A 25,504-nucleotide genomic window follows, 5' to 3' on the forward strand; every position below is an offset into this window, starting at 1 on the left:
GAGCTTTTTGGGAAAAAGCATCAACATAGAGTGTACAGGAAAAAAAAAGAGGCATTCAAAGAAAAGAACACAGTCCCTACAGTCAAACATGGCGGAGGTTCCCTGATGTTTTGGGGTTGCTTTGCTGCCTCTGGCACTGGACTGCTTGACCGTGTGCATGGCATTATGAAGTCTGAAGACTACCAACAAATTTTGCAGCATAATGTAGGGCCCAGTGTGAGAAAGCTGGGTCTCCCTCAGAGGTCATGGGTCTTCCAGCAGGACAATGACCCAAAACACACTTCCAAAAGCACTATAAAATGGTTTGAGAGAAAGCACTGGAGACTTCTAAGGTGGCCAGCAATGAGTCCAGACCTGAATCCCATAGAACACCTGTGGAGAGATCTCAAAGTGGCAGTTTGGAGAAGGCACCCTTCAAATATCAGGGACCTGGAGCAGTTTGCCAAAGAAGAATGGTCTACAATTCCAGCAGAGCATTGTAAGAAACTCATTGATGGTTACCGGAAGCGGTTGTTCGCAGTTATTTTGGCTGAAGGTTGTGCAACCAAGTGTTAGGCTGAGGATGCCAATACTTTTGTTCGGCCCTTTTTTGGAGTTTTGTGTAAAATGATCAATGATTTGATTTTTGCTTCATTCTCTTTTGTGTTTTTTCCTTGCAAGCAAATTAAATGAAGATAATAATACCAAAGAATTTGTGATTGCAATCATTTTCAGGAAGAAACTGAATATTATCTGACAGAATTGCAGGGGTGCCAATACTTTTGGCCAGCACTGTATATTATCAGCAGGGATTATATCCGTCCATTATATTTATGTCCTCACAAGTATTGATACCCCTCCACACTACACCCATAGGAGTTTTCATGACATCTCATTCTATATCCAAATTCTGGAACTAATAAGCCGAGGCCGCCCCCTGATAACAGCCCAGAGCATCATCCTTCTCCACCATCTGTACAGCGGCACAATGCAGTCAGGGGGCAACGTCCTCCTGGAATCACCAAACCCAGATAGAGAAGTGTGATCCGTCATTGCACAGAACACGTCTCCTCCAGAGTCCAGTGGTGGCGGCTTTACACCACTCCATCCTACGCTCGGCATTGTGCTTGGTGATGTATGGCTGCAGGCCGCTGCTCGGCCTTGAGGGTCCTGGCAGGGGCGCAGTGTTTGTGCTGATACCAGAGGAGGTCTGGACTCTACAGTTATGGGGTCAGCAGAGCGGCGGTGACTTTTCTGCCTTCTGCTCCTCAGCACTCGGCCCCACGCTCAGTAACGTTACGGGGTCTCCACTTCGTGGCTGAGTTGCTGCGGTTCCTTCCACTTCTCAATAATATCACTCACAGGTGATGGGGGAAGATTCAGGAGGAAGAAATGTCATGGACGGACTTGTTCCCCCGGTGTCTCCTATTACAGGACCGCGCTGGTATCAGTGAGCTCTGCACCACCGGCCGCTCTGTCATGTTAGTAAAGGCAGACGGCATGGCGGGGGGCCAGAGGTTATACAACGGGGGGCGGAGGTTATATCAGTAGGGGACAATGGGGCTGGATGTTATATACCGGGTGTAATGGGGTCAGATGTTAAATACCAGGGGCGAGGGACCGGAGATTATACACTGGGGGAAATGGGACTGAAGGAGACACCAGAATTCAATGGCTAAGATGTGTCCCATTACTTTCCTCCTTCCTCTGTATATTAGCGCCAGGAATTCATTTTTGATCCCTCTTTTTCCTCCTGACAGTTCTCATACATACATTAGCACTTGGGAGTATTTTGGTCCCTCTCATTTCACCTTCTCACACTTTTTACACATATATTATCAGCAGAGATTATTTCGGTCCCTCCTCACGTTCTCCCCCCTCCTCGGCCTCCTCACGTTCTCCCCACTTCCTGACCTCCTCACATTCTCCCCCCTCCTCGGCCTCCTCACGTTCTCGCCCTCCTCACGTTCTCCCCCCTCCCCAGCCTCTTACTATTCTCCTCCCTTCTCAGTCTCCTCCTATTCTCCCCCCACCTCGGCCTCCTCACATTCTCCCCCTCCTCGGCCTCCTCACTTTCTCCATCCTCCTCGGCCTTCTCACGTTGTCCCGACTCCCTGACCTCCTCACGTTCTCCCCCTCCTCGGCCTCCTCCCATTCTCCTCCCTCCTCGGCCTCCTCCCATTCTCCCCCCTCCCCGGCCTCCTCACGTTCTCCCCCCTCCCCGGCCTCCTCACGTTCTCCCCACTCCCTGACCTCTTCACGTTCTCCCCCCTCCTCAGCCTTCTCATGTTCTCCCCCCTCCTCGGCCTCCTCCCATTCTCCCCCCTCCTCGGCCTCCTCCTATTCCCCCCCCCCTCCTCGGCCTCCTCCCATTCTCCCCCCTCCTCGGCCTCCTCATGTTCTCTCCCCTCCCCGGCCTCCTCCCATTCCCCCCCCTCCTCGGCCTCCTCCCATTCCCCCCCCTCCTCGGCCTCCTCCCATTCTCCCCTCTCCTCGGCCTCCTCACGTTCTCCCCCCTCCCCAGCCTCCTCCTATTCCCCCCCCTCCCCGGCCTCCTCCCATTCTCCCTCCTCCCCGGCCTTCTCCCATTCTCCCCCCTCCTCGGCCTCCTCCCATTCTCGACCTCCTCACGTTCTCCCCCCTCCTCGGCCTCCTCCCATTCTCCCCCCTCCTCCCTCCTCGGCCTCCTCCCATTCTCCCCCCTCCTCGGCCTCCTCCCATTCTCCCCCCTCCTCGACCTCCTCCCATTCTCCCCTCTCCTCGGCCTCCTCCCATTCTGCCCCCTCCTCGGCCTCCTCCCATTCTCCCCCCTCCTCGGCCTCCTCCCATTCTCCCCCTCCTTGGCCTCCTCACGTTCTCCCCTCTCCTTGGCCTCCTCCCATTCTCCCCCCTCCTCGGCCTCCTCCCATTCTCCCCCTCCTCGGCCTCCTCCCATTCTCTCCCCTCCCCGGCCTCCTCCCATTCTCCCCCCTCCTCGGCCTCCTCCCATTCTCCCCCCTCCCCGGCCTCCTCCCGTTCTCCCCCCTCCTCAGCCTCCTGACGTTCTCCCCTCTCCTCGGCCTCCTCACGTTCTCCCCCTCCTCGGCCTCCTCCCGTTCTCCCCCCTCCTCGGCCTCCTCCCATTCTCCCCCCTCCTCGGCCTCCTCCCATTCTCCCCCCTCCTCAGCCTCCTCACGTTCTCCCCTCTCCTCGGCCTCCTCCCATTCTCCCCTCTCCTCGGCCTCCTCCCATTCTGCCCCCTCCTCGGCCTCCTCCCATTCTCCCCCCTCCCCGACCTCCTCCCATTCTCCCCTCTCCTCGGCCTCCTCCCATTCTCCCCCCTCCTCGGCCTCCTCCCATTCCCCCCCTCCTCGGCCTCCTCCCATTCCCCCCCTCCTCGGCCTCCTCCCATTCTCCCTCCTCCCCGGCCTCCTCCCATTCCCCCCCTCCTCGGCCTCCTCCCATTCCCCCCCTCCTCGGCCTCCTCCCATTCTCCCCCCTCCTCGGCCTCCTCCCATTCCCCCCCTCCTCGGCCTCCTCCCATTCCCCCCCTCCTCGGCCTCCTCCCATTCCCCCCCTCCTCGGCCTCCTCCCATTCCCCCCTCCTCGGCCTCCTCCCATTCTCCCTCCTCCCCGGCCTCCTCCCATTCCCCCCCTCCTCGGCCTCCTCCCATTCTCCCCCCCTCCTCGGCCTCCTCCCATTCCCCCCCTCCTCGGCCTCCTCCCATTCTGCCCCCTCCTCGGCCTCCTCCCATTCTCCCCCCTCCTCGGCCTCCTCCCATTCTCCCCCCTCCTCGACCTCCTCCCATTCTCCCCTCTCCTCGGCCTCCTCCCATTCTGCCCCCTCCTCGGCCTCCTCCCATTCTCCCCCCTCCTCGGCCTCCTCCCATTCTCCCCCTCCTCGGCCTCCTCACGTTCTCCCCTCTCCTCGGCCTCCTCCCATTCTCCCCCCTCCTCGGCCTCCTCCCATTCTCCCCCTCCTCGGCCTCCTCCCATTCTCTCCCCTCCCCGGCCTCCTCCCATTCTCCCCCCTCCTCGGCCTCCTCCCATTCTCCCCCCTCCCCGGCCTCCTCCCGTTCTCCCCCCTCCTCGGCCTCCTGACGTTCTCCCCTCTCCTCGGCCTCCTCACGTTCTCCCCCTCCTCGGCCTCCTCCCGTTCTCCCCCCTCCTCCCATTCTCCCCCCTCCTCGGCCTCCTCACGTTCTCCCCTCTCCTCGGCCTCCTCCCGTTCTCCCCTCTCCTCGGCCTCCTCCCATTCTGCCCCCTCCTCGGCCTCCTCCCATTCTCCCCCCTCCTCGACCTCCTCCCATTCTCCCCTCTCCTCGGCCTCCTCCCATTCTCCCCCCTCCTCGGCCTCCTCCCATTCCCCCCCTCCTCGGCCTCCTCCCATTCCCCCCCTCCTCGGCCTCCTCCCATTCTCCCTCCTCCCCGGCCTTCTCCCATTCCCCCCCTCCTCGGCCTCCTCCCATTCTCCCCCCTCCTCGGCCTCCTCCCATTCTCCCCCCTCCTCGGCCTCCTCCCATTCTCCCCCCTCCTCGGCCTCCTCCCATTCTCCCCCCTCCTCGGCCTCCTCCCATTCTCCCCCCTCCTCGGCCTCCTCCCGTTCTCCCCCCTCCTCGGCCTCCTCCCATTCTCCCCCCTCCTCGGCCTCCTCCCATTCTCCCCCCTCCTCGGCCTCCTCCCATTCTCCCCCCTCCTCGGCCTCCTCACGTTCTCTCCCCTCCCCGGCCTCCTCTTTCTCTCACCCTCTCTTTCTGCCTCTTCAGGTGGTTCTCCTCCTGCCGATCACACCAAGGTGATCATCACATTCCGATACGTCTCTCAGAAACTCTTCATTTCTGTCTCCGTCCTTGCCGGGCTCGGTATTCTTTTGGGATTCGTCTGTCTGTCCTTCAACATCTACAATAGTCACGTGAGGTGAGAAGGGCGCAATATGAGACGTTGACCCACCAGTACCTGCTCGTACCATAGTGAGGGTCACACAACAGGTCTAGCTGGTACTTGTGGTCCCCCACACTGTGCTGCTGTTGTACACGTCTTCCTCCTCCTCGTTTGCGCTGGCTCTGTTATGGGGGCATTAAACCTCTCTCCAAGCCTCAAAACAACACTTATTACCTATCCACTAGTGATGAATGGGTCAGTGGGGGTCCGACCACTTAGATCCCCAGCAATTACAAGAAAAAGGGTCCTGTGTCTCCCATGTGAATAGCGCAGAGTGCGTATTTGGGAGTGTGGGAGCTGTGGTCCCATAGAAGTGAATGGAGCAGTTTACAGGCCTCCATTCATACAAGACTTCAGGACCCCCATTCTCGGGTCTTCCAGCTTTCGGACCCCCACTGATCATACATTCATTTACAGATCATAAACGTTATATTTACTACGACCCCTTTAATAACTGAATCATGAAAAGTTTTGCAACTTTCTAATAGAATTTTTCCAGAACTCTTCTTGCTGCCAGTGAATGGAAACAGCTGTAATCTCATCCTGTCTGGATAATCCCGTGTGAGATTACAGTTACTTTCACGTGGAGGGGGCACCCTGCGTTCCTGGGAAAGCTGGGTGACTCAATGTGGCTGCCCAGGTGACGCTCACCCAGCTTTCCCAGCCTCCTAAAAGGCAAATGAGGTGAGAAGATGCTGCATAATTGTGCAGATTTGCCATTCAGGACTCTGGGAAAGTTGGGTAACAAACCCCAAGTAGAACTGAGCAAAGAGTATAATAACATGACAGATGTAGCAGAGCTGTTTACATAGGACTGCTTCTTAAAAGCGAGATGACAGATTCGGCTCTGCTACGTCCGTGTATTTCACTGGTGATTTTTTTATATATACTTAAGGGGGAAACGCTCCAGAAAGCATTTGATTGACAGGTCTGAGGGATCTCATGTGGCGTCTGTCTCTCCCCTGCAGGTACATCCAGAACTCGCAGCCCCATCTCAACGACGTGACGGCCGCCGGGTGCATTCTGGCGCTCGCCGCTGTCTTCCCTCTTGGTCTCGATGGACATCACATCGAGACGTGGCATTTCCCCCTGGTGTGCCAGGTAAGGGGATACAATGAATGTGATGAGGAGAGGGAGATCAGCGGCTGGGGGCTCACGTGGAAGGGGCACCGCTCACCTACTATTGCCGGGAGCTTTGGCAAGAGGAGGATAAGGCCGCCATCGTCTCCTACAAGACATACAGTAGGATGGAGGTTAGGGTGACGGACTGTGACAACATGTAACAGCAGGGGGCACTAATTTTTGAGTGTCGTTTTTAAACCCTTCACAAAAGAGGACCACCCAATGAATTACAATTAGTATGTAGTAGGTGTAATAATAATAATAATAATATTATTAGCAAATGCCTCCAATTAGAAATGTAGTATAGTTCTTCTGATTAGCTATGTCGCTTACCCTATGTACAGGGCATTGCAGTAGCTTAGGTATCCATGGTTACGCCCATTCAAATAGTGACAGTTAGTTGTTAAGTGGTCGGAACCATGGATACCTAAGCTATCGCAATGCCCTGCACATGGGGTAAGCGACATAGCTAATCAGTAGAACTATTTTACATTTCTAATTGACGGTATTTGCTATTATTATTATTATTGCACCTACTACATATTGGGATAGGATATTGGAGATGGCAATGCCCCTTTAATGGAGGTCAAGGCATGCTCGAAGTTGTAGTAGACGTACAGCTGCAGGTTGCAAACAACAGAGATAGCTGAAATCTCCTTCGGTTGCCTCCTTCACCTCCGCTATCTTCTTCTGTTCCCCTCAGGCCCGTCTCTGGCTCCTTGGTCTTGGATTCAGCCTGGCGTACGGCAGCATGTTCACCAAGATCTGGTGGATCCATACAGCATTCACCAAAAAGGACGACAAAAAGGAGAGGAGGAAGGTAAGGAGACAATACCTAACAGTATGTAATCATCTGCAAGGGCCGCCGGGGCCGGGCGGTGGCTTAACCTAAAGCTTGTGGGCCAATCTCCAACAGGGCACCAATCATCACCGGTCTTTAATAGTATTGATAGAGCCAAAGCGCAGGTCCACGCAGAGCATACGTATCATACAAGTCAATATTGTATTGGTTTTCTCATATGGGCCAAAATGGACCTTTTGTGCTCTCCTAGACCTCAGGGTCCAGTGCTACCTCAACCCCTGCGCTCACTGTAGTTACACTCCTGCTTGTGTTCTATAAAAGTCTGTTTTATTGCATTCATGGTTAAAAAAAACTGAAAAATGAATTGAGAATTTCATAAGAATTTGGCCACTAGGTGGCGATGTTGCCTTGATATTTCTTAGTTATGTTTCTTACATCTGAATACAGAATACCTTGTGAGCCAGGAATGCAGGGGGGTGGTTTTGTGTATTTTTTTTGGTGACTTTATGTTGTTAGCATGCAGTTTTTCACGTTTTTTTCTTGCTGAGGTGCCTCACACTACCTGGATGTATTTAATATGTGCAATAACTAGTGATACACATGAAGGTTGACGCGTAGGCTAATTTTAATTGCATGAAGGTTTTTTTTTTTAATGATGGGCTTGCTGGTAATTATGCTAAATACATGGAAAATTGATGTAATTTCACGGCTGGCAGAAAGACGTGTGACTGTGGGGATGTCATTATTTTATTATGTGCGGCCTGTGTGGAGAATTAACCTGGCCTTATGTCGGCGGTGGTCTCTATAGTGTTATTGCCAGTGTATATCATACGCCAGACGCGCTCGGTTGGGGCACGGTGTGAATAACGTACACCGTCCACTGAGGCGAAAAAACATGATGGTGGCCTCCATCCTAATATAAGACCATCGGGTCCATGTGAGTCAGGAGTCCAAGACATGGGTCCACCAGAGGCCATGACGGGGACAGGACTCTCGTAAATCTGCTGGTTCCCGGCCCGTTCTGATCCCGTCTCGAGTCCTGCAGGTTAATGGTTTGTTTGCGGTTGAGGACGAGTGAAGCCGACAATTTATTTATACAATTGCCTTGTAGGAATCTCAGTATTCTCTGGAGAACTTCACATTTCTATTAATATATAAATATATATATTGTTTTTGGCAAGGATTCAGCTCGTTAGATCAAAGATGAGACGAATGTTTACTTATTAATGAGATAATGCATCGCTTCCGATATATAATAATAATAATACTATAGGTCTGTGGGGAGCGGCGGGACCATAACTGGGATGTGAGAAGGGGAGAACGAGGTTAGGGGACATTGCCGGCAGAAGACATATGAGCCCGCCGTACGACCATAGCTCTAGTCCAGGAGATTTCTAGTCTCGTTAAACTGGTGCCTTGTGTTGCGTGGTTAGTTCCACAGTCCCTGATGTGCTGAAGAATCAGTCCCCAATCATTCTGTGGTGTCCAGTGGTTTGGTACCTCATTCCCTTGTGTCCACTAGTATGGTGGACCATATTCTGGTGCCGAGTTGTCTGGTTTGTCAGTTCATGGTGTCCAGTGTTTTGGCGCCTCATTCCCTTATGTCTTGTAGTTTGGGTGCCCAAATTCTAATATCCAGTTGCCTGGTTCCTTATTTTATTGGTGTTTAGTGTCCAATGATCTAGTGTCCCATTTACTGGTGTCTAACAGTTTGGTGTCTCATTTTCTTATGTCCACTGGTTTGGTGACCCAAATTCAGTAGTCCACTTACTTCCTTTCTCAGTCCCTATCATCCTGTGGTTTAGGATCTGTTGATTTAATGTCCCATTTAATGGTGTCCACCAGTTCGGTAGCCCAGGTTCTTGTATTTACTTGTCTAGTTCCTCAGTCCATGGTTGGATTGGTGCCTCATTTCCTTATGTCTATTGGTTGGATTGCCCAAATTTTGGTGTCCAGTTGGCTCAATCCTCAGTCCATGGTGCTCAGTGGTTTAGGATCTGCTGTCCCACCTACTGTTGTCCAACTATTGGTGCCTCATTTCTCCGTGTACACTGGTTTGGTGGCCTGGATTCTGGTGTCCAGTTGGCTAGTTCCCCAGTCTTTGGTGCCCAGTGGTTTAATGTCTACTGATCTGTTGTCCATTTTACTGGTGTCCAATGATTTAGTGATTCACTTCCTTGTGTTCACTGATTTGGTGGCCCAGAATCTGGTGTCTACTTGTTTAGTTTCTCAGTCCCTGGTGCCCAGGGGTTTGGGATGTAGTGATAAAGTGTCCCATTTACTGTTCTCCAGCAGGTTTGTGGCTCAGATTCTGGTGCCTGCTTGTCTGTTTCCTCAGTATGTGGTGCGAGGTGATGTGGTGCTTCATTTCCTTGTGTCCACTGGTTTGGTCTCACAGAGTCTAATGTCTAGTTGTCTACTAGTTTAGAATGGATTTTGGGAATTCTGGTGTTTACTTGTCTAGTTCTTCTGTCCATGGTGTCCAATGTTTTTTGCCTCTTCACTTGTGTCTCATAGTTTGGTTGCCAAAATTCAGGTGTCAAGTTGTCGAGTTCATTAATTTCTTGGTGCCCAATGGTTTAATGTCCAATGATTTAGTGTCCCATTTACCGGTGTTCAACAGTTTGGTGCCTCATTCCCTTATGTCCATGGGTTTGGTGGCCCATATTCTGGCGACCAGATGTCTAGTTCCCTAACTTCTTTGTTCCCAATCGATTGGGATTTAATGATCCAGTGTCACATTTACTGGTGTCCGCCAATTTGGTGGTCCATTTTCTAGGGTACAGTTGCCTGGTTCCTTAAGTTCTTGGTGCCCAGTGGTTTAAGAACAAGTCATTAAGCACCCTGTGACTGGATTTGGTGCTTCATTGGTGCATTGGTGCTAAACTTGTTTTTTTTCCTTCATTCCCCTGTGTTCACTGGTTTGGTCGCTCAGATTATGGTGTCCTCTTGTCTAGTTCCTCAATCCTTGGTGGTGCTCAGTGGTTTAATATCTACTGATCTTGTGAATTAGTGTCTCACTTACTGGTTTCAAATGGTTTAATGACTCAATCTCTTGTGCCCACTGATTTATTGGCTCTGATATTATTGTACTCTTATCTGCTTTCTCAGGCCCTGGTTCCCAGTGGTTTAGGATTCAGGTGATTTAATGCCCCATTTAGTGGACAGTTTGGTTACCCATTATTTACTTGTCTATTTCCTTAGTCCATGTTGTTCCATAGTTTGGTGCCTTTACTTATGTCTAGTGGTTTAGCTGCCCAAATTCCTGTGTCCAATTGTCTAGGTTTATAAATCCTTTGTGCTCAGTGGTGTAGTGTCCAGTGATCTAGTGTCTCTTTTACTGGTATCCACTGGTTTGGTGCCTCATTCTCTTATATCTACTGGTTTGGTGCCTCATTCTCTTATATCTACTGGTTTGGTGCCTCATTCTCTTATATCTACTGGTTTGGTGCCTCATTCTCTTATATCTACTGGTTTTGTGCCTCATTCTCTTATATCTACTGGTTTGGTGCCTCATTCTCTTATATCTACTGGTTTGGTGCCTCATTCTCTTATATCTACTGGTTTGGTGCCTCATTCTCTTATATCTACTGGTTTGATGCCTCATTCTCTTATATCTACTGGTTTGGTGCCTCATTCTCTTATATCTACTGGTTTGATGCCTCATTCTCTTATATCTACTGGTTTGGTACCTCATTCTCTTATATCTACTGGTTTGGTGCCTCATTCTCTTATATCTACTGGTTTGGTGCCTCATTCTCTTATATCTACTGGTTTGGTGCCTCATTCTCTTATATCTACTGGTTTGGTGGCTCATTCTCTTATATCTACTGGTTTGATGCCTCATTCTCTTATATCTACTGGTTTGATGCCTCATTCTCTTATATCTACTGGTTTGGTGCCTCATTCTCTTATATCTACTGGTTTGATGCCTCATTCTCTTATATCTACTGCTTTGGTGCCTCATTCTCTTATATTTACTGGTTTGATGCCTCATTCTCTTATATCTACTGGTTTGATGCCTCATTCTCTTATATCTACTGGTTTGATGCCTCATTCTCTTATATCTACTGGTTTGGTGCCTCATTCTCTTATATCTACTGGTTTGGTGCCTCATTCTCTTATATCTACTGGTTTGGTGGCTCAGATTTTTTTGTCCAGATGTCTAGTTCCCTAAGTTTTTGGTGCTGGATCTGGTGATGTTAATGCCACATTTACTGGTGTCCACTGGTTTGAAACACCGTTCCCTTGTGTTCACTGGATTGGTGACCCAGATTACGGTTCAGTTCCTCAGTCCATGGTGCCCAGTGGTTTATTGACTACTGATCCAACGATTGTGTCCAATTTACTGGTATCCATTTCCCTTGTGTCCACTGGTTGGATGGCCCTGATTTTGGCGTTCTCTGGTTTAGGATCTATTGATTTAGTGCAACATTCTCTGGGGTCTCATTTTTCTTTTTTATGTCCAGTAGTTTAGATGCATGGCCACTGGTTGACACAGACCTTTGCCCACCAGTAAATTGACTTTTAAACCAGAGACTTAACATCTATTTCCTTGATGTCAATAGTTTGGCGCCATATTCCTTGGTATTTGGTAGATTGGTGCCCAGACTTGCTTAACTCCTATTTTCCGAGTGTCCTTTGGCTTTGGGAAGACCCCAGCTGGGTGGTCACTAGTTTAGTAGCCGGCCTCCTGGTGTCCATGATTACACTGCAGTAGGTAATGCAGCGTCATTGGCTTTTGCATCACCCTCGTTCTTTCCAGTTTTGAATCCAGGGTATTTGCACATTATAATATATTGTATGTTCTTATTGCGTCGGTACGGGATGTCCCAGAGGGTTTCCTCCACACATGCCCAAAAAAAATCCTGAGAAGCTAATTGACTTCATATAAATTGTCTTTCCAAAGCGCCGATGTGAGAGACTTCAATTGTAAGCTCCAGTGATCCAGAGCCCATAAATCCTCTGCACGGGACTGTCTGCCCTACAGACATAAAGGGACTTAATAACAATCATAATAATATTAGAAGATGAAGCAGCCGCCCCCTCTCATTACAGAGAGAAGGCAGAGGAAAGCGGCCGTGTCTCCAGCGAGGCATCTCCTGTGGTGAATCAGTGGAGTGGACCATGTCAGCGGATCCTGATGAAATGAAGATTGAGTCGGGTGCGGGGGTGTAGGTTTACAGATTGGACGATGAACGCCTTGGGTCAGAAGGGAGAATAACATTAGAGGGGGGATTATAAAATGGCAGAGATGAACGGCTGTCAGGTTTCTATCAGCTGCACTGGTGTTGATCCAGAGCAAATCTCGTGGTCATTGCTTCTCACAGTTCTGGGACTTGCTGCTATGGTGGATATCCGCAGAGGGGTAACTTGAAGCTCTCGGCCCCACTGCAAAACTTCCAAGATGACCTACCACGTGCCAGGTATAATACTAATGTCTTCTTATTTAACAAAAGGGTATTAGGCCCCCACAGGGACCACCACGCAGATGAGACTTCTACCTTTGCGCCCCTGCTACTCCGTGCAATGGTTTTCACTAGCGCAATCTGATTTCTCCCTATATTTAGAGGAGCTCAATTCCCTTATCAGCAGTTTTAGCACTAAAAGGTAGGGATCATGGGTTCCTTTAAGGTCCTTCCACCAGTCATCCACATACATAATTACCAACAGTCCTAAATTAGACTGGACTGTCCTCAATTTTCGAAAAAAATATCCCGGCAAAGTAAGGCATTTCCTAGTCCAAAAAAGAGTAGGGTTTGTATAAATCCCACCCAAAAGGTGGGCAGCTTCCCCCGCTATGGCATCATTCCTGAGGGCGGGACAGAGATGTGGAGTAGAACATTTCTTGTGCTCGTCTTCCATATTTTTGTGTATGTTTTTACTCCGGCTAGGTCATAGACCACAAAGGTGCTTTGATGTTGGAGCGCCCACATGATAGCCCACAGCATTCATCCTGCGGTATGAGAGAGAACTAATTATGAGAATTAATTAAAAAATCCATGAAGTTTGAGGCACGTGGCGGCGGTGCGTAGAAGTCCTATAGATTTATATCGGTGTCATACAGAGTTGTGCAAAAAAGATTTGAGATGCCTTGTTCCGGCCTATAGTCTTGTCCTCCATGGCAGCCGATCTGAACCAGGTCATTCTTCATTCCTCCATGGCCATTTCTCCAGAGGTGAATTTCTCCAGAGGTGCATCCTGGGCACCTCTTGCACTTTTTCCTAGCCACTAGGTCTAAGGAAAAAAGTCAGTCGGCAGCACTCTATAAGAACGCCAGGTCAGAAGCTCCAAGGAGCCCACTTGATGATAGACCAGTACATTCACAAGAGATCACGTCCAAATCCCGGGTGTGAAAATAAAACCAAATTTATTCCGCCATACACAAAAGTGACAAAGTTTTGACCTGTAAACGGACTTTATCAAGCACTTGATAAACACCTTCTAAAGGTCGAAACGTTGTCACTTTTGTGTATGGCGGAATAAATTTGGTTTTATTTTCACACCCGGGATTTGGACGTGGTCTCTTGTGAATGTATAGGTGTCACGCGCTGTCATGACGTACATCTTATTGACGACGAAGGGCCAAGTAAATGTAAGAGGCACCCAGGATGACAGCTCCATATGTGAAGACTGCACAGGACTAGCTGTCACGGAGGACCGGACTGGACACCGGACTAAAGCAGCACAAATCTTTTTTGCTAAAGTCTAGTATCGTAGCATCGACCGGTGCAACACCGACCCACAATTATGGCTTAAAATCTTCTTGTATCAGGAGCAATTACACGCAGTAAATGGCCCCCAAAGAGCCATCACATTCACGTCTGGCCATCCTCTCCCCGGACTCCTAAGGACCTGAGCTTCTTATGTTTCTAAGGACTTAATCTGTAATAAATATGTCATGTAACCCAGAGAGGGGGAAACTATTTTAATCCTGTAATTGGCACTTTGGGGGGCCAATTAGGATAGATGATGACAGTTTACCTTTAAGAAAGAGAGAATCCGAGCCTAAGGAATTACTGGGGAGCCATAAGTGCCTGAGCAAACTCGCGTCTCCTGAGGAACGTCCATATCTAGAAAGAAAACTTAATGAGAACGCCATTATTTTCTCCTAGATAATTGGAAAAAAATCATTGAAGTTGCCCTTTAAAGAAGAGCTGTCACCACATCTAAAGTGGGCAGTTTTTGCCCTTAATTTATTCCCCTGACTTGGCGTTTTTTATTTATTTTTTTGTTTTTTTAATCCGCCATCCGGTTCCAGAGATGTAGGCCTTTCTATTTAGTGCCAATTTTTTCTAGTGTTTATTAGAGGGGCGTGGCTGACACGATTCCCTGGAGGTGTGTCTTGCATAATTACCCCGCTAGCCACGCCCAATTCCGAAAGACTGGCACTAAATGAAAAGGCCCGTATCTCTGGAACTGTATGGCGGATTTAGAAAAGGAAAAAAACAAAATACTCAGGGGAGCAGCGGGAATAAAGTAAGAATAGAAACTGGTCGCTTCTGGCGCGGTGACGGGTCCGCTTTAAATGCCGTCCTCTCTGTCTCTTCTCTTGGATCTTGGTGGTACTGACAGGCATGGCGAGATGAGGATGACAGGAGGAATCAGACTACTGAGACAAATTGAGAAGCACTTGGGGAGGGGGCTGCTGGTTGGCAACGAGCTATATTTTTCTTTTGCATCGTGTTTCCATGGTAACAGACAGCAACGCAATGCAGGAGCTTCACACGTGCATCTGCATCCCCCCCCTCCCCTGCACGCCGGCCCCCTCCACATCCCCATGATCACACGTATAGATTGAGGATCATTAGCGTCGCACCTCATCATGAGGATGGATGGCGGAGGAAATGACGGTGATCAGACTTAATATAGAAGAACGGTTCTCAGGGATGGAGTCTGACAAATAACAGCTGGTTGCGGCACACGGCGTCTGGTACGCTGGCATCATCAGATCTTGTGTCTGTCCCCTCTGGTCATACTGTACAGTCAGGGGCCTCATGTGTCTCCATCTTCTCTTATCTCTGTCCAATCTCTTCCATCCCTCTGGTGATAGATTCAGCCGCGGTAACGATCTGCTGCCTCCGCCTTGGAGCGGATTGTGGGGTGGTGGGGGGGGGGGCGGCTACTGCGCTAGGATCCTGGGCTATTATTACCCATCTATGAAACACTTGCTGAGCTGTTGGTTTCTATTGAATCCTTTTGTGCTGCGGCATCTGCCGCAATCTTTACGATTGATATATTTTGGCACAGTGGGAAAAAACCCTGACAACCAATTACTGATAATCAGCGTCTTAATTGTTATAGAGTGCGCGCCTGTCCCTTTAAATCATTATTAAAGTGCAACTTCAATCCCAACTGTGGGTGCAGTAAATATACCGCAGTTGTTTTCTTATCCACTTCTGCCACACTGTGCTGCACAGATTTTCTATTCTCTCTAGCGCAAGCGAAATATCTCCTCAGTGGCGCCCCCTGCTAGGTAATTAAATTTTTATGAGCTGCCAATAATGTGGGGGAAGAAAATCGTATCTGCTTTAAACATATTACTCAAAACCTTGCCATTTTCCTTCGAAACTGAAATGAATATTTCTTCTTTACCACTAGTAACTATTATAATGCTGCTATCACAGCCATGTAAAAGAATATAACTATTATAATACTGCCCCTATATACAATAATATAATTACTGTAATACTGCCCCCTATGTACAAGAATATAACTACTATAATACTGCTCCTATATACAAGAATATAACTACTATAATACTGCTCCTATGTACAAGAATATAACTACTATAATACTGCCCCTATGTACAAGAATATAACTACTATAATACTGCTCCCTATGTACAAGAATATAACTACTATAATACTGCCTCTATGTACAAGAATATAACTACTATAATACTGCCCCTATGTACAAGAATATAACTACTATAATACTGCCCCCTATGTACAAGAATATAACTACTATAATACTGCTCCTATGTACAAGAATATAACTACTATAATACTGCCCACTATGTACAAGAATCTAACTACTATAATACTGCCCCCTATGTACAAGAATATACTATAATACTGCCCCTATATACAATAATATAATTACTGTAATACTGCCCCCTATGTACAAGAATATAACTACTATAATACTGCTCCCTATGTACAAGAATATAACTACTATAATACTGCCACTATGTACAAGAATGTAACTACTATAATACTGCTCCCTATGTACAAGAATATAACTACTGTAATACTGCCCCCTATGTACAAGAATATAACTACTATAATACTGCTCCTATGTACAAGAATATAACTACTATAATACTGCCCACTATGTACAAGAATATAACTACTATAATACTGCCCCCTATGTACAAAAATATACTATAATACTGCCCCTATATACAATAATATAATTACTGTAATACTGCCCCCTATGTACAAGAATATAACTACTATAATACTGCTCCTATATACAAGAATATAACTACTATAATACTGCTCCTATGTACAAGAATATAACTACTATAATACTGCTCCTATGTACACGAATATAACTGCTATAATACTGCCCCCTATGTACAAGAATACAACTACTATAATACTGCCCCCTATACCCAAGAATATAACTACTATAATACTGCTCCTATATACAAGAATATAACTACTATAATACTGCCCCCTATGTACAAGAATATAACTACTATAATACTGCTCCTATGTACACGAATATAACTACTATAATACTGCCCCTATGTACAAGAATATAACTAATATAATACTGCCCCCTATGTACAATAATATAATTACTGTAATACTGCCCCCTATGTACAAGAATATAACTACTATAATACTGCCCCCTATGTACAAGAATATAACTACTATAATACTGCTCCTATGTACAAGAATATAACTACTATAATACTGCTCCTATGTACAAGAATATAACTACTATAATACTGCCCTCTATGTACAAGAATATAACTACTATAATGCTGCCCCTATGTACAAGAATATAACTACTATAATACTGCCCTCTATGTACAAGAATATAACTACTATAATACTGCCCCTATGTACAAGAATATAACTATAATAATACTGCTCCTATGTACAAGAATATAACTACTATAATACTGCTCCTATGTACAAGAATATAACTACTATAATACTGCCCCCTATGTACAAGAATATAACTACTATAATACTGCCCCCTATGTACAAGAATATAACTATAATAATACTGCTCCTATGTACAAGAATATAACTACTATAATACTGCCCCCTATGTACAAGAATATAACTACTATAATACTGCTCCCTATGTACAAGAATATAACTACTATAATACTGCCCCCTATGTACAAGAATATAACTACTATAATACTGCTCCCTATGTACAAGAATATAACTGCTATAATACTGCCCTATTCACAGGAATATACCTACTATAATACTGCCACTATGTACAAGAATATAACTACTATAATTCTGCCCCCTATGTACAAGAATATAACTACTATAATACTGCTCCTATGTACAAGAATATAACTACTATAATACTGCCCCCTATGTACAAGAATATAACTACTATAATACTGCCCCCTATGTACAAGAATATAACTACTATAATACTGCCCCTATGTACAAGAATATAACTACTATAATACTGCCCCTATGTACAAGAATATAACTACTAAAATACTGCCCCCTATGTACAAGAATATAACTACTATAATACTGCTCCTATGTACAAGAATATAACTACTATAATACTGCCCCCTATGTACAAGAATATAACTACTATAATACTGCCCCCTATGTACAAGAATATAACTACTATAATACTGCCCCTATGTACAAGAATATAACTACTATAATACTGCCCCCTATATACAAGAATATAACTACTATAATACTGCTCCTATGTACAAGAATATAACTACTATAATACTGCCCCCTATGTACAAGAATATAACTACTATAATACTGCCCCCTATATACAGGAATATAACTACTATAATACTGCCCCCTATGTACAAGAATATATCTACTATAATACTGCCCCTATGTACAAGAATATAACTATTATAATACTGCTCCTATGTACAAGAATATAACTACTATAATACTGCCCCCTATATACAGGAATATAACTACTATAATACTGCCCCTATGTACAAGAATATATCTACTATAATACTGCCCCTATGTACAAGAATATAACTATTATAATACTGCTCCTATGTACAAGAATATAACTACTATAATACTGCCCCCTATATACAGGAATATAACTACTATAATACTGCCCCCCATGTATAAGAATATAACTACTATAATACTGCTCGTATGTACAAGAATATAACTATTATAATACTGCTCCTATGTACAAGAATACAACTACTATAATACTGCTCCTATGTACAAGAATACAACTACTATAATACTGCTCCTATGTACATGAATATGACTACTATAATACTGTCCCTATGTACAAGAATATAACTACTATAATACTGCCTCCTATGTACAAGAATATAACTACTAAAATACTGCCCCCTATGTACAAGAATATAACTACTATAATACTGCTCCTATGTACAAGAATATAACTACTATAATACTGCCCCCTATGTACAAGAATATAACTACTATAATACTGCCCCCTATGTACAAGAATATAACTACTATAATACTGCCCCTATGTACAAGAATATAACTACTATAATACTGCCCCCTATATACAAGAATATAACTACTATAATACTGCTCCTATGTACAAGAATATAACTACTATAATACTGCCCCCTATGTACAAGAATATAACTACTATAATACTGCCCCTATGTACAAGAATATAACTACTATAATACTGCCCCCTATATACAAGAATATAACTACTATAATACTGCTCCTATGTGCATGAATATGACTACTATAATACTGTCCCTATGTACAAGAATATAACTACTATAATACTGCCTCCTATGTACAAGAATATAACTACTATAATACTGCCTCCTATGTACAAGAATATAACTACTATAATACTGCCCTCTATATACAAGAATATAACTACTATAATACTGCTCCTATGTACAAGAATATAACTACTATAATACTGCCCCCTATGCACAAGAATATAACTACTATAATACTGCCCCCTATATACAGGAATATAACTACTATAATACTGCCCCCTATGTACAAGAATATATCTACTATAATACTGCCCCTATGTACAAGAATATGACTACTATAATACTGCCCCCTATGTACAAGAATATAACAACTATAATACTGCTCCCTATATACAAGAATAAAACTATAATACTGCTCCTATGTACAAGAATATAACTACTATAATACTGCCCTCTATATACAAGAATATAACTACTATAATACTGCTCCTATGTACAAGAATATAACTACTATAATACTGCCCCCTATATATAAGAATATAACTACCATAATACTGTTCCTATTTACAAGTACAGTGGGGGAAATAAGTATTTGTTCCCTTGCTGTTTTTGTAAGTTTGCCCACTAACAAAGACATGAACAGTCTATAATTTTAAGGGTAGGCTAATTTTAACATTGAGAGATATAATATCCAAAAAAATCAAGAAAATCACAGTCGTCATGTTCTCTTTGCAGAAAAGCACCCCCAAAGTATAATGTTTCCACCACCATGCTTCACGGTTGGGACGATGTTCTTAGGGTTGTACTCATCCTTTTTCTTCCTCCAAACACGGCGAGTTGAGTTAATGCCAAAGAGCTTAATTTTCGTCTCATCTGACCACAGCACCTTCTCCCAATAACTCACAGAATCATCCAGGTGTTCATTGGCAAACTTCAGAAGGGCCTGCACATGTGCCTTCTTCAGTAGGGTGACCTTGCGGGCACTGCAGGATTTTAAACCTTTAGGCTGTGTGCCCACGTTGCGTATTACAAGCGTATATGCTGTGGAATTTCCGCAGGGTAAACGCTTGTAAAACGCATGTATATCCGCTCCCCATGGTCCCCAATGGCATTCCGCAATGTCAATGCCCATGCTGCGGATTTTTCCATAGCGTAAATGCTGCGGTCAAAAATCCGCAGCATGTTCATTAATTTTGCGTTTCCGCATGCGGAATCAATGTGCGGATGGTACCCAAGTCTGGAGGAGAGGAGACTCTCATCCAGACCTGGGTACCAAAGAACCTGTAAAAAAAAGAAAAAATAAAGTTTATACTTATCTTCTGATGTTTTCCCTCCATCGCGCTTGTTGTGAAGGACCTGCCACGTCATTGAGTCATGTGACCCATCATATGACTCAATGACTTCACCGCAGGTCCTGCACACAACAGCGTGAGCCGCTCAAGACTCCGGACGGGGCAGAGAATGCATCGGAAGGTGAGTATAAACTTTATTTTTTTATTTTTTACCATTCTGATTCTTTTTTTTTAACTATTACTTGGTCACACTATATAAATCCATGCCGGTTGCATGGATTTATAAAGTGTGAACAAGTTGTCAAGCACTTTTCCAAGTGACGCTTAAATCACTTGGAGAAGTGCTTGATAACCCGCATGCGGAAATGCATGCAAAGACGCTGCAAAGACGCCTCACAAACGCTTCTACCTGGCAGGAAAACCGCATGTAAAATCCGCATTTGTTTTTTCCCGCCAGGGAGAAGCGTAAAAAATATGCTTCAGTTCCGCAACGTGGGCACATAGCCTTAAGGCATAATGTGTTACCAATGGTTTTCTTGATGACTGTGGTCCCAGCTGCCTTGAGATCATTAACAAGTTCCCCCCGTGTAGTTTTAGGCTGATCTCTCACCTTCCTCATGATCAAGGATACCCCACGAGGTGAGATTTTGCATGGTGCCCCAGATCGATGTCGATTGACAGTCATTTTGTATTTCTTCCATTTTCTTACTATTGAACCAACAGTTGTCTCCTTCTCACCCAGCGTCTTACTTATGGTTTTGTAGCCATTCCAGCTTTGTGCAGGTCTATGATCTTGTCCCTGACATCCTTAGAAAGCTCTTTGGTCTTGCCCATGTTGTAGAGGTTAGAGTCTGACTGATTAATTGAGTCTGTGGACAGGAGTCTTTTATACAGGTGACTATGTAAGACAGCTGTCTTTAATGCAGGTAATGAGTTGATTAGGAGCGTCTAACTGGTCTGTAGCAGCCAGAACTCATAATGGTACGTAGGGGATCAAATACTTATTTCTCACTGCAAAATGCAAAAAAATGTATCTAATTTATACAATGTGATTTTCTTGATTTTTTTGGGATATTATATCTCTCAATGTTAAAATTAACCTACACTTAAAATTATAGACTGTTCATGTCTTTGTCAGTGGGCAAACTTACAAAAACAGCAAGGGATCAAATACTTATTTTCCCCATTGTATATAACGACAAAAATACTGCCCCTATATACAAGAGTTTCACTACTATAATACTGCTCCTATGTACAAGACTATAGCTACTATAATACTGCCCCTATGTACAAGAATATAACTACTATAATAATTCTCCTATGTACAAGACTATAACTACTATAATACTGCTCCTATGTACAAGAATATAACTACTATAATACTGCTCCCTATGTACAAGAATATAATTACTATAATACTGCCCCCTATGGACAAGAATATAACTGCTATAATACTGCCCCTATGTACAAGAATATAACTACTATAATACTGCCTCCTATGTACAAGAATATAACTACTATAATACTGCCCCTATGTACAAGAATATAACTTCTATAATACTGCCCCTAAGTACAAGAACATAACTACTATAATACTGCTCCTATTTACAAGAATATAACTACTATAATACTGCCCCCTGTGTACAAGAATATAATTACTATAATACTGCTCCTATGTATAAGAATATAACTACTATAATACTGCCCCTATATACAAGAGGATAACTACTATAATATTACCCCTATGTACAAGAATATAACTTCTATAATACTGCTAATATATACAAGATATACAAAAATATAACTACTATAATATTGCCCCTGTCTACAAGAATATAACTACTATAATATTGCCCTCTATGTACAAAAATATAACTGCTATAATACTTCCGTTATGTACAAGAATATAACTACTATAATACTGCTCCTATGTACAAAAATATAACTGCTATAATACTGCCCCTTATGTACAAGAATATAACTACTATAATACTGCTCCCTGTGTACAAGAATATAACTACTATAATACTGACCCTATGTGCAAGAATATAACTACTATAATACTGCCCCCTATGTGCAGGAATATAAGTACTATAATACTGCCCCCTATGTACAAGAATATAACTACTATAATATTGCCCCTATGTACAAGAACATAACTACTATAATACTGCCCCTTATGTACAAGAATATAACTACTATTATACTGCTCCTATGTACAAAATATAACTACTATAATACTGCTCCCTGTGTACAAGAATATAACTACTATAATACTGCCCCCTATGTACAAGAATATAACTACTATAATACTGCTCCTATGTACAAAAATATAACTACTATAATACTGCTCCTATATACAAGAATATAACTGCTATAATACTGCCCCCATGTACAAGAATATAACTACTATAATACTGCTCCCTGTGTACAAGAATATAACTACTATAACACTGTCTCCTCTGTACAAGAATATAACTACTATAATATTGCCCATATACACAAGAATATAACTACTATAATACTGCTCCCTGTATACAAGAATATAACTACTATAATACTGCCCCCTATGTACAAGAATATAACTACTATAATACTGCTCCTATATACAAGAATATAACTACTATAATACTGCCCCTATGTACAGGAATATAACTACTATAATACTGCTCCTATGTACAATAATATAACTACTATAATACTGCCTCCTATGTACAAGAATATAGCTACTATAATACTGTCTCCTCTGTACAAGAATATAACTGCTATAATACTGCTCCTATATACAAGAATATAACTACTATAATAATGCCCCTATGTACAAGAATATAACTACTATAATACTGCTCCTATGTACAATAATATAACTACTATAATACTGCCCCCTATGTACAAGAATATAACTACTATAATACTGTCTCCTCTGTACAAGAATATAACTACTATAATACAGCTCATATGTACAAGAATATAACTACCATAATACTGCCCCTATGTACAAGAATATAACTACTATAATACTGCTCCTATGTACAAGAATATAACTACTATAATACTGCTCCTATGTACAAGAATATAACTACTATAATACTGCCCCTATGTACAAGAATATAACTACTACAATACTGCCCCCTATGTACAAGAATATAACTACTATAATACTGCCCCTATGTACAAGAATATAACTACTATAATACTGCTCCCAATGTACAAGAATATAACTACTATAATACTGCTCCTATATACAAGAATATAACTACTATAATACTGCCCCTATGTACAAGAATATAACTGCTATAATACTGCCCCCTATGTACAAGAATATAACTACTATAATACTGCCCCTATGTACAAGAATATAACTACTTTAATACTGCCCCCTATGTACAAGAATATAACTACTATAATACTGCCCCTATGTACAAGAATATAACTACTATAATACTGCCCCTATGTACAGGAATATAACTACTTTAATTCTGCCCCCTATGTACAAGAATATAACTACTATAATACTGCCCCTATGTACAAGAATATAACTACTATAATACTGCTCCTATGTACAAGAATATAACTACTATAATACTGCCCCCTATGTACAAGAATATAACTACTATAATACTGCCCCCTATGTATAAGAATATAACTACTATAATACTGCTATATACAAGAATATAACTACTTTAATACTGCCCCCTATGTACAAGAATATAACTACTATAATACTGCTCCTATGTACAAGAATATAACTACTATAATACTGCCCCCTAAGTGATTTAAATTCACAAAGCATTTTTTAGGGATATGCAATTTTATTCTTGGCAAAAATGTTACCTAATTCTAAATTTCTGACAATTATGGTAATGGGACATCACGTACCCTCTGTGCCCACCCTATAATTTGACTCTGGTAATGACAATCTACATATTGAGGTCTCCATGACTGAGTTAATATTCTGTACAATGTCCAGTGTACATTGAGTAATAACGATTGTACATCCATAAACCAGACAGGTAACCGAAGAATGTACCCGTATATGGCGGTAATATTACAGATTATATATGTCGCCTCGGAGCGGTGTATATAACCTACTTAATCTTAAAATCCTTATCGCAGCCGCCATGTCTGCAGGCCGGAGCGCAGGATTCTAGGTTATTAGGATAGCGGTGATTTATAGCGGCTTATCTCACTAATGTCCTCATTTCCCATACGATGGCCACTTTGTCTTGGGCCGTTATTGATGTATTTTGGTAAGCGGCTCCCAGTTTGTTGCGTTTCATCCCGGGCCGCGTCGCGCTCTTATAGGCTCATAAATCTCCGATTTTGCTTTTTTTCATTACACTGTAGTTGTCACCTTTAAGATAATGTTTTTGGGCTGCTTGATAAATCTCAGAGGAATGTAATCTGCAGCACATAATCCAGAATAAAATACAACTCCTGTCTGCGGGGCCTGAGCTCGGGGTAATGCATCCGTGCAACTTCCAATTATACAAAAAATACATTACGGACAAGATGTTCCACATTTCTGTATATTAGGGTTTTCATGTTTTATGCTGATAAAGTTTATTCATTAAATTATATACAATTATATGGACTATACAGCAGGCTTAATACTTTTTAGTAGGCCTCAGAAACTGGACTTGTTACCCATAGCAACCAATCACAGCACAGCTTTCATTTCTCTAGAGTGGTTTCCAAAATGAAAGCTGATGTCTGATTGGTTGCCATGAACAACAAGGTTAAGCAGCAGCAGAATGAGGTTTCTAGGGCCTAACAGTGAAAGTGATTCTGAGCCCCTCCACCCCTCCATTAAGGTTGACATCTTGTGGAAGTTTTGTCCTCATGCTGTGTTCAATTAAATGGAAAAGTCCACAAATATTGGAATATGAGCACAAGTAATACATATGACCCCGTCATCACACACTACAGTCCAGACTTCTATAGTAATGTAGTCTTACAAAATGTAAACCCCCGACCCCTTTAATAAGTATATACTATGCAATAACTAGTGTACCACCTGGTTGTATACATGTGTACACCGTCCTTCACTGCTATACAAACTAGCAGGGGCGTAATTATAATAGGTGAGGAGTTGCAATCGCACCCAAGCCATAGAGAAGCCTTTGTCCCATATGGAAAGACCATTACTATTAAAAGGGTGATGCTTGAGGCGACTAGTGGACGTTTCGGCCAACACTGTGGCCTTGATCACAATGTCGCAAGTGGATAGACGCATCCGGGAAAAAAAGGGAGAAGAATTACCAGTCAAGAAGAAGTGAGGGGCAATTCTTAGATAAGGAAACCAATCTGGTAGGAGGTGTCTGGGTCTAGACACGGATGGAGTATGCCCGTCAGTTAGAAAAGTGCTGGGTTCAGGGTGTCCTGGAGCCAAGGACCGCGTCTGCTGGGAAATTATAAGTGGCGGACAGAAAAATATGGTCTGGTGCCGTGCTGCAGTTGGCT

The 25,504-nt window shown here is 43.8% G+C and overlaps 1 protein-coding gene across 2 annotated transcripts in view; it reads left to right on the forward strand.

Moving 5' to 3' along the window:
* GABBR1 (gamma-aminobutyric acid type B receptor subunit 1) overlaps window positions 1-25,504 on the forward strand; it is a 109,299-nt gene that overhangs the window by 71,462 nt on the left and 12,333 nt on the right. For both annotated transcript variants that reach the window (XM_073642025.1, XM_073642026.1), the window contains 3 exons: window positions 4,725-4,875; window positions 5,868-6,000; window positions 6,725-6,841. In XM_073642025.1, the coding sequence (XP_073498126.1) occupies window positions 4,725-4,875; window positions 5,868-6,000; window positions 6,725-6,841 (401 nt within the window). The remainder of the gene's footprint in view (window positions 1-4,724; window positions 4,876-5,867; window positions 6,001-6,724; window positions 6,842-25,504) is intronic.

The sequence above is a fragment of the Phyllobates terribilis genome, unplaced genomic scaffold (assembly GCF_046119375.1).
Source record: "Phyllobates terribilis strain yellow unplaced genomic scaffold, ASM4611937v1 Scaffold_7__3_contigs__length_470593459, whole genome shotgun sequence".
Lineage (NCBI taxonomy): Eukaryota > Metazoa > Chordata > Amphibia > Anura > Dendrobatidae > Phyllobates > Phyllobates terribilis.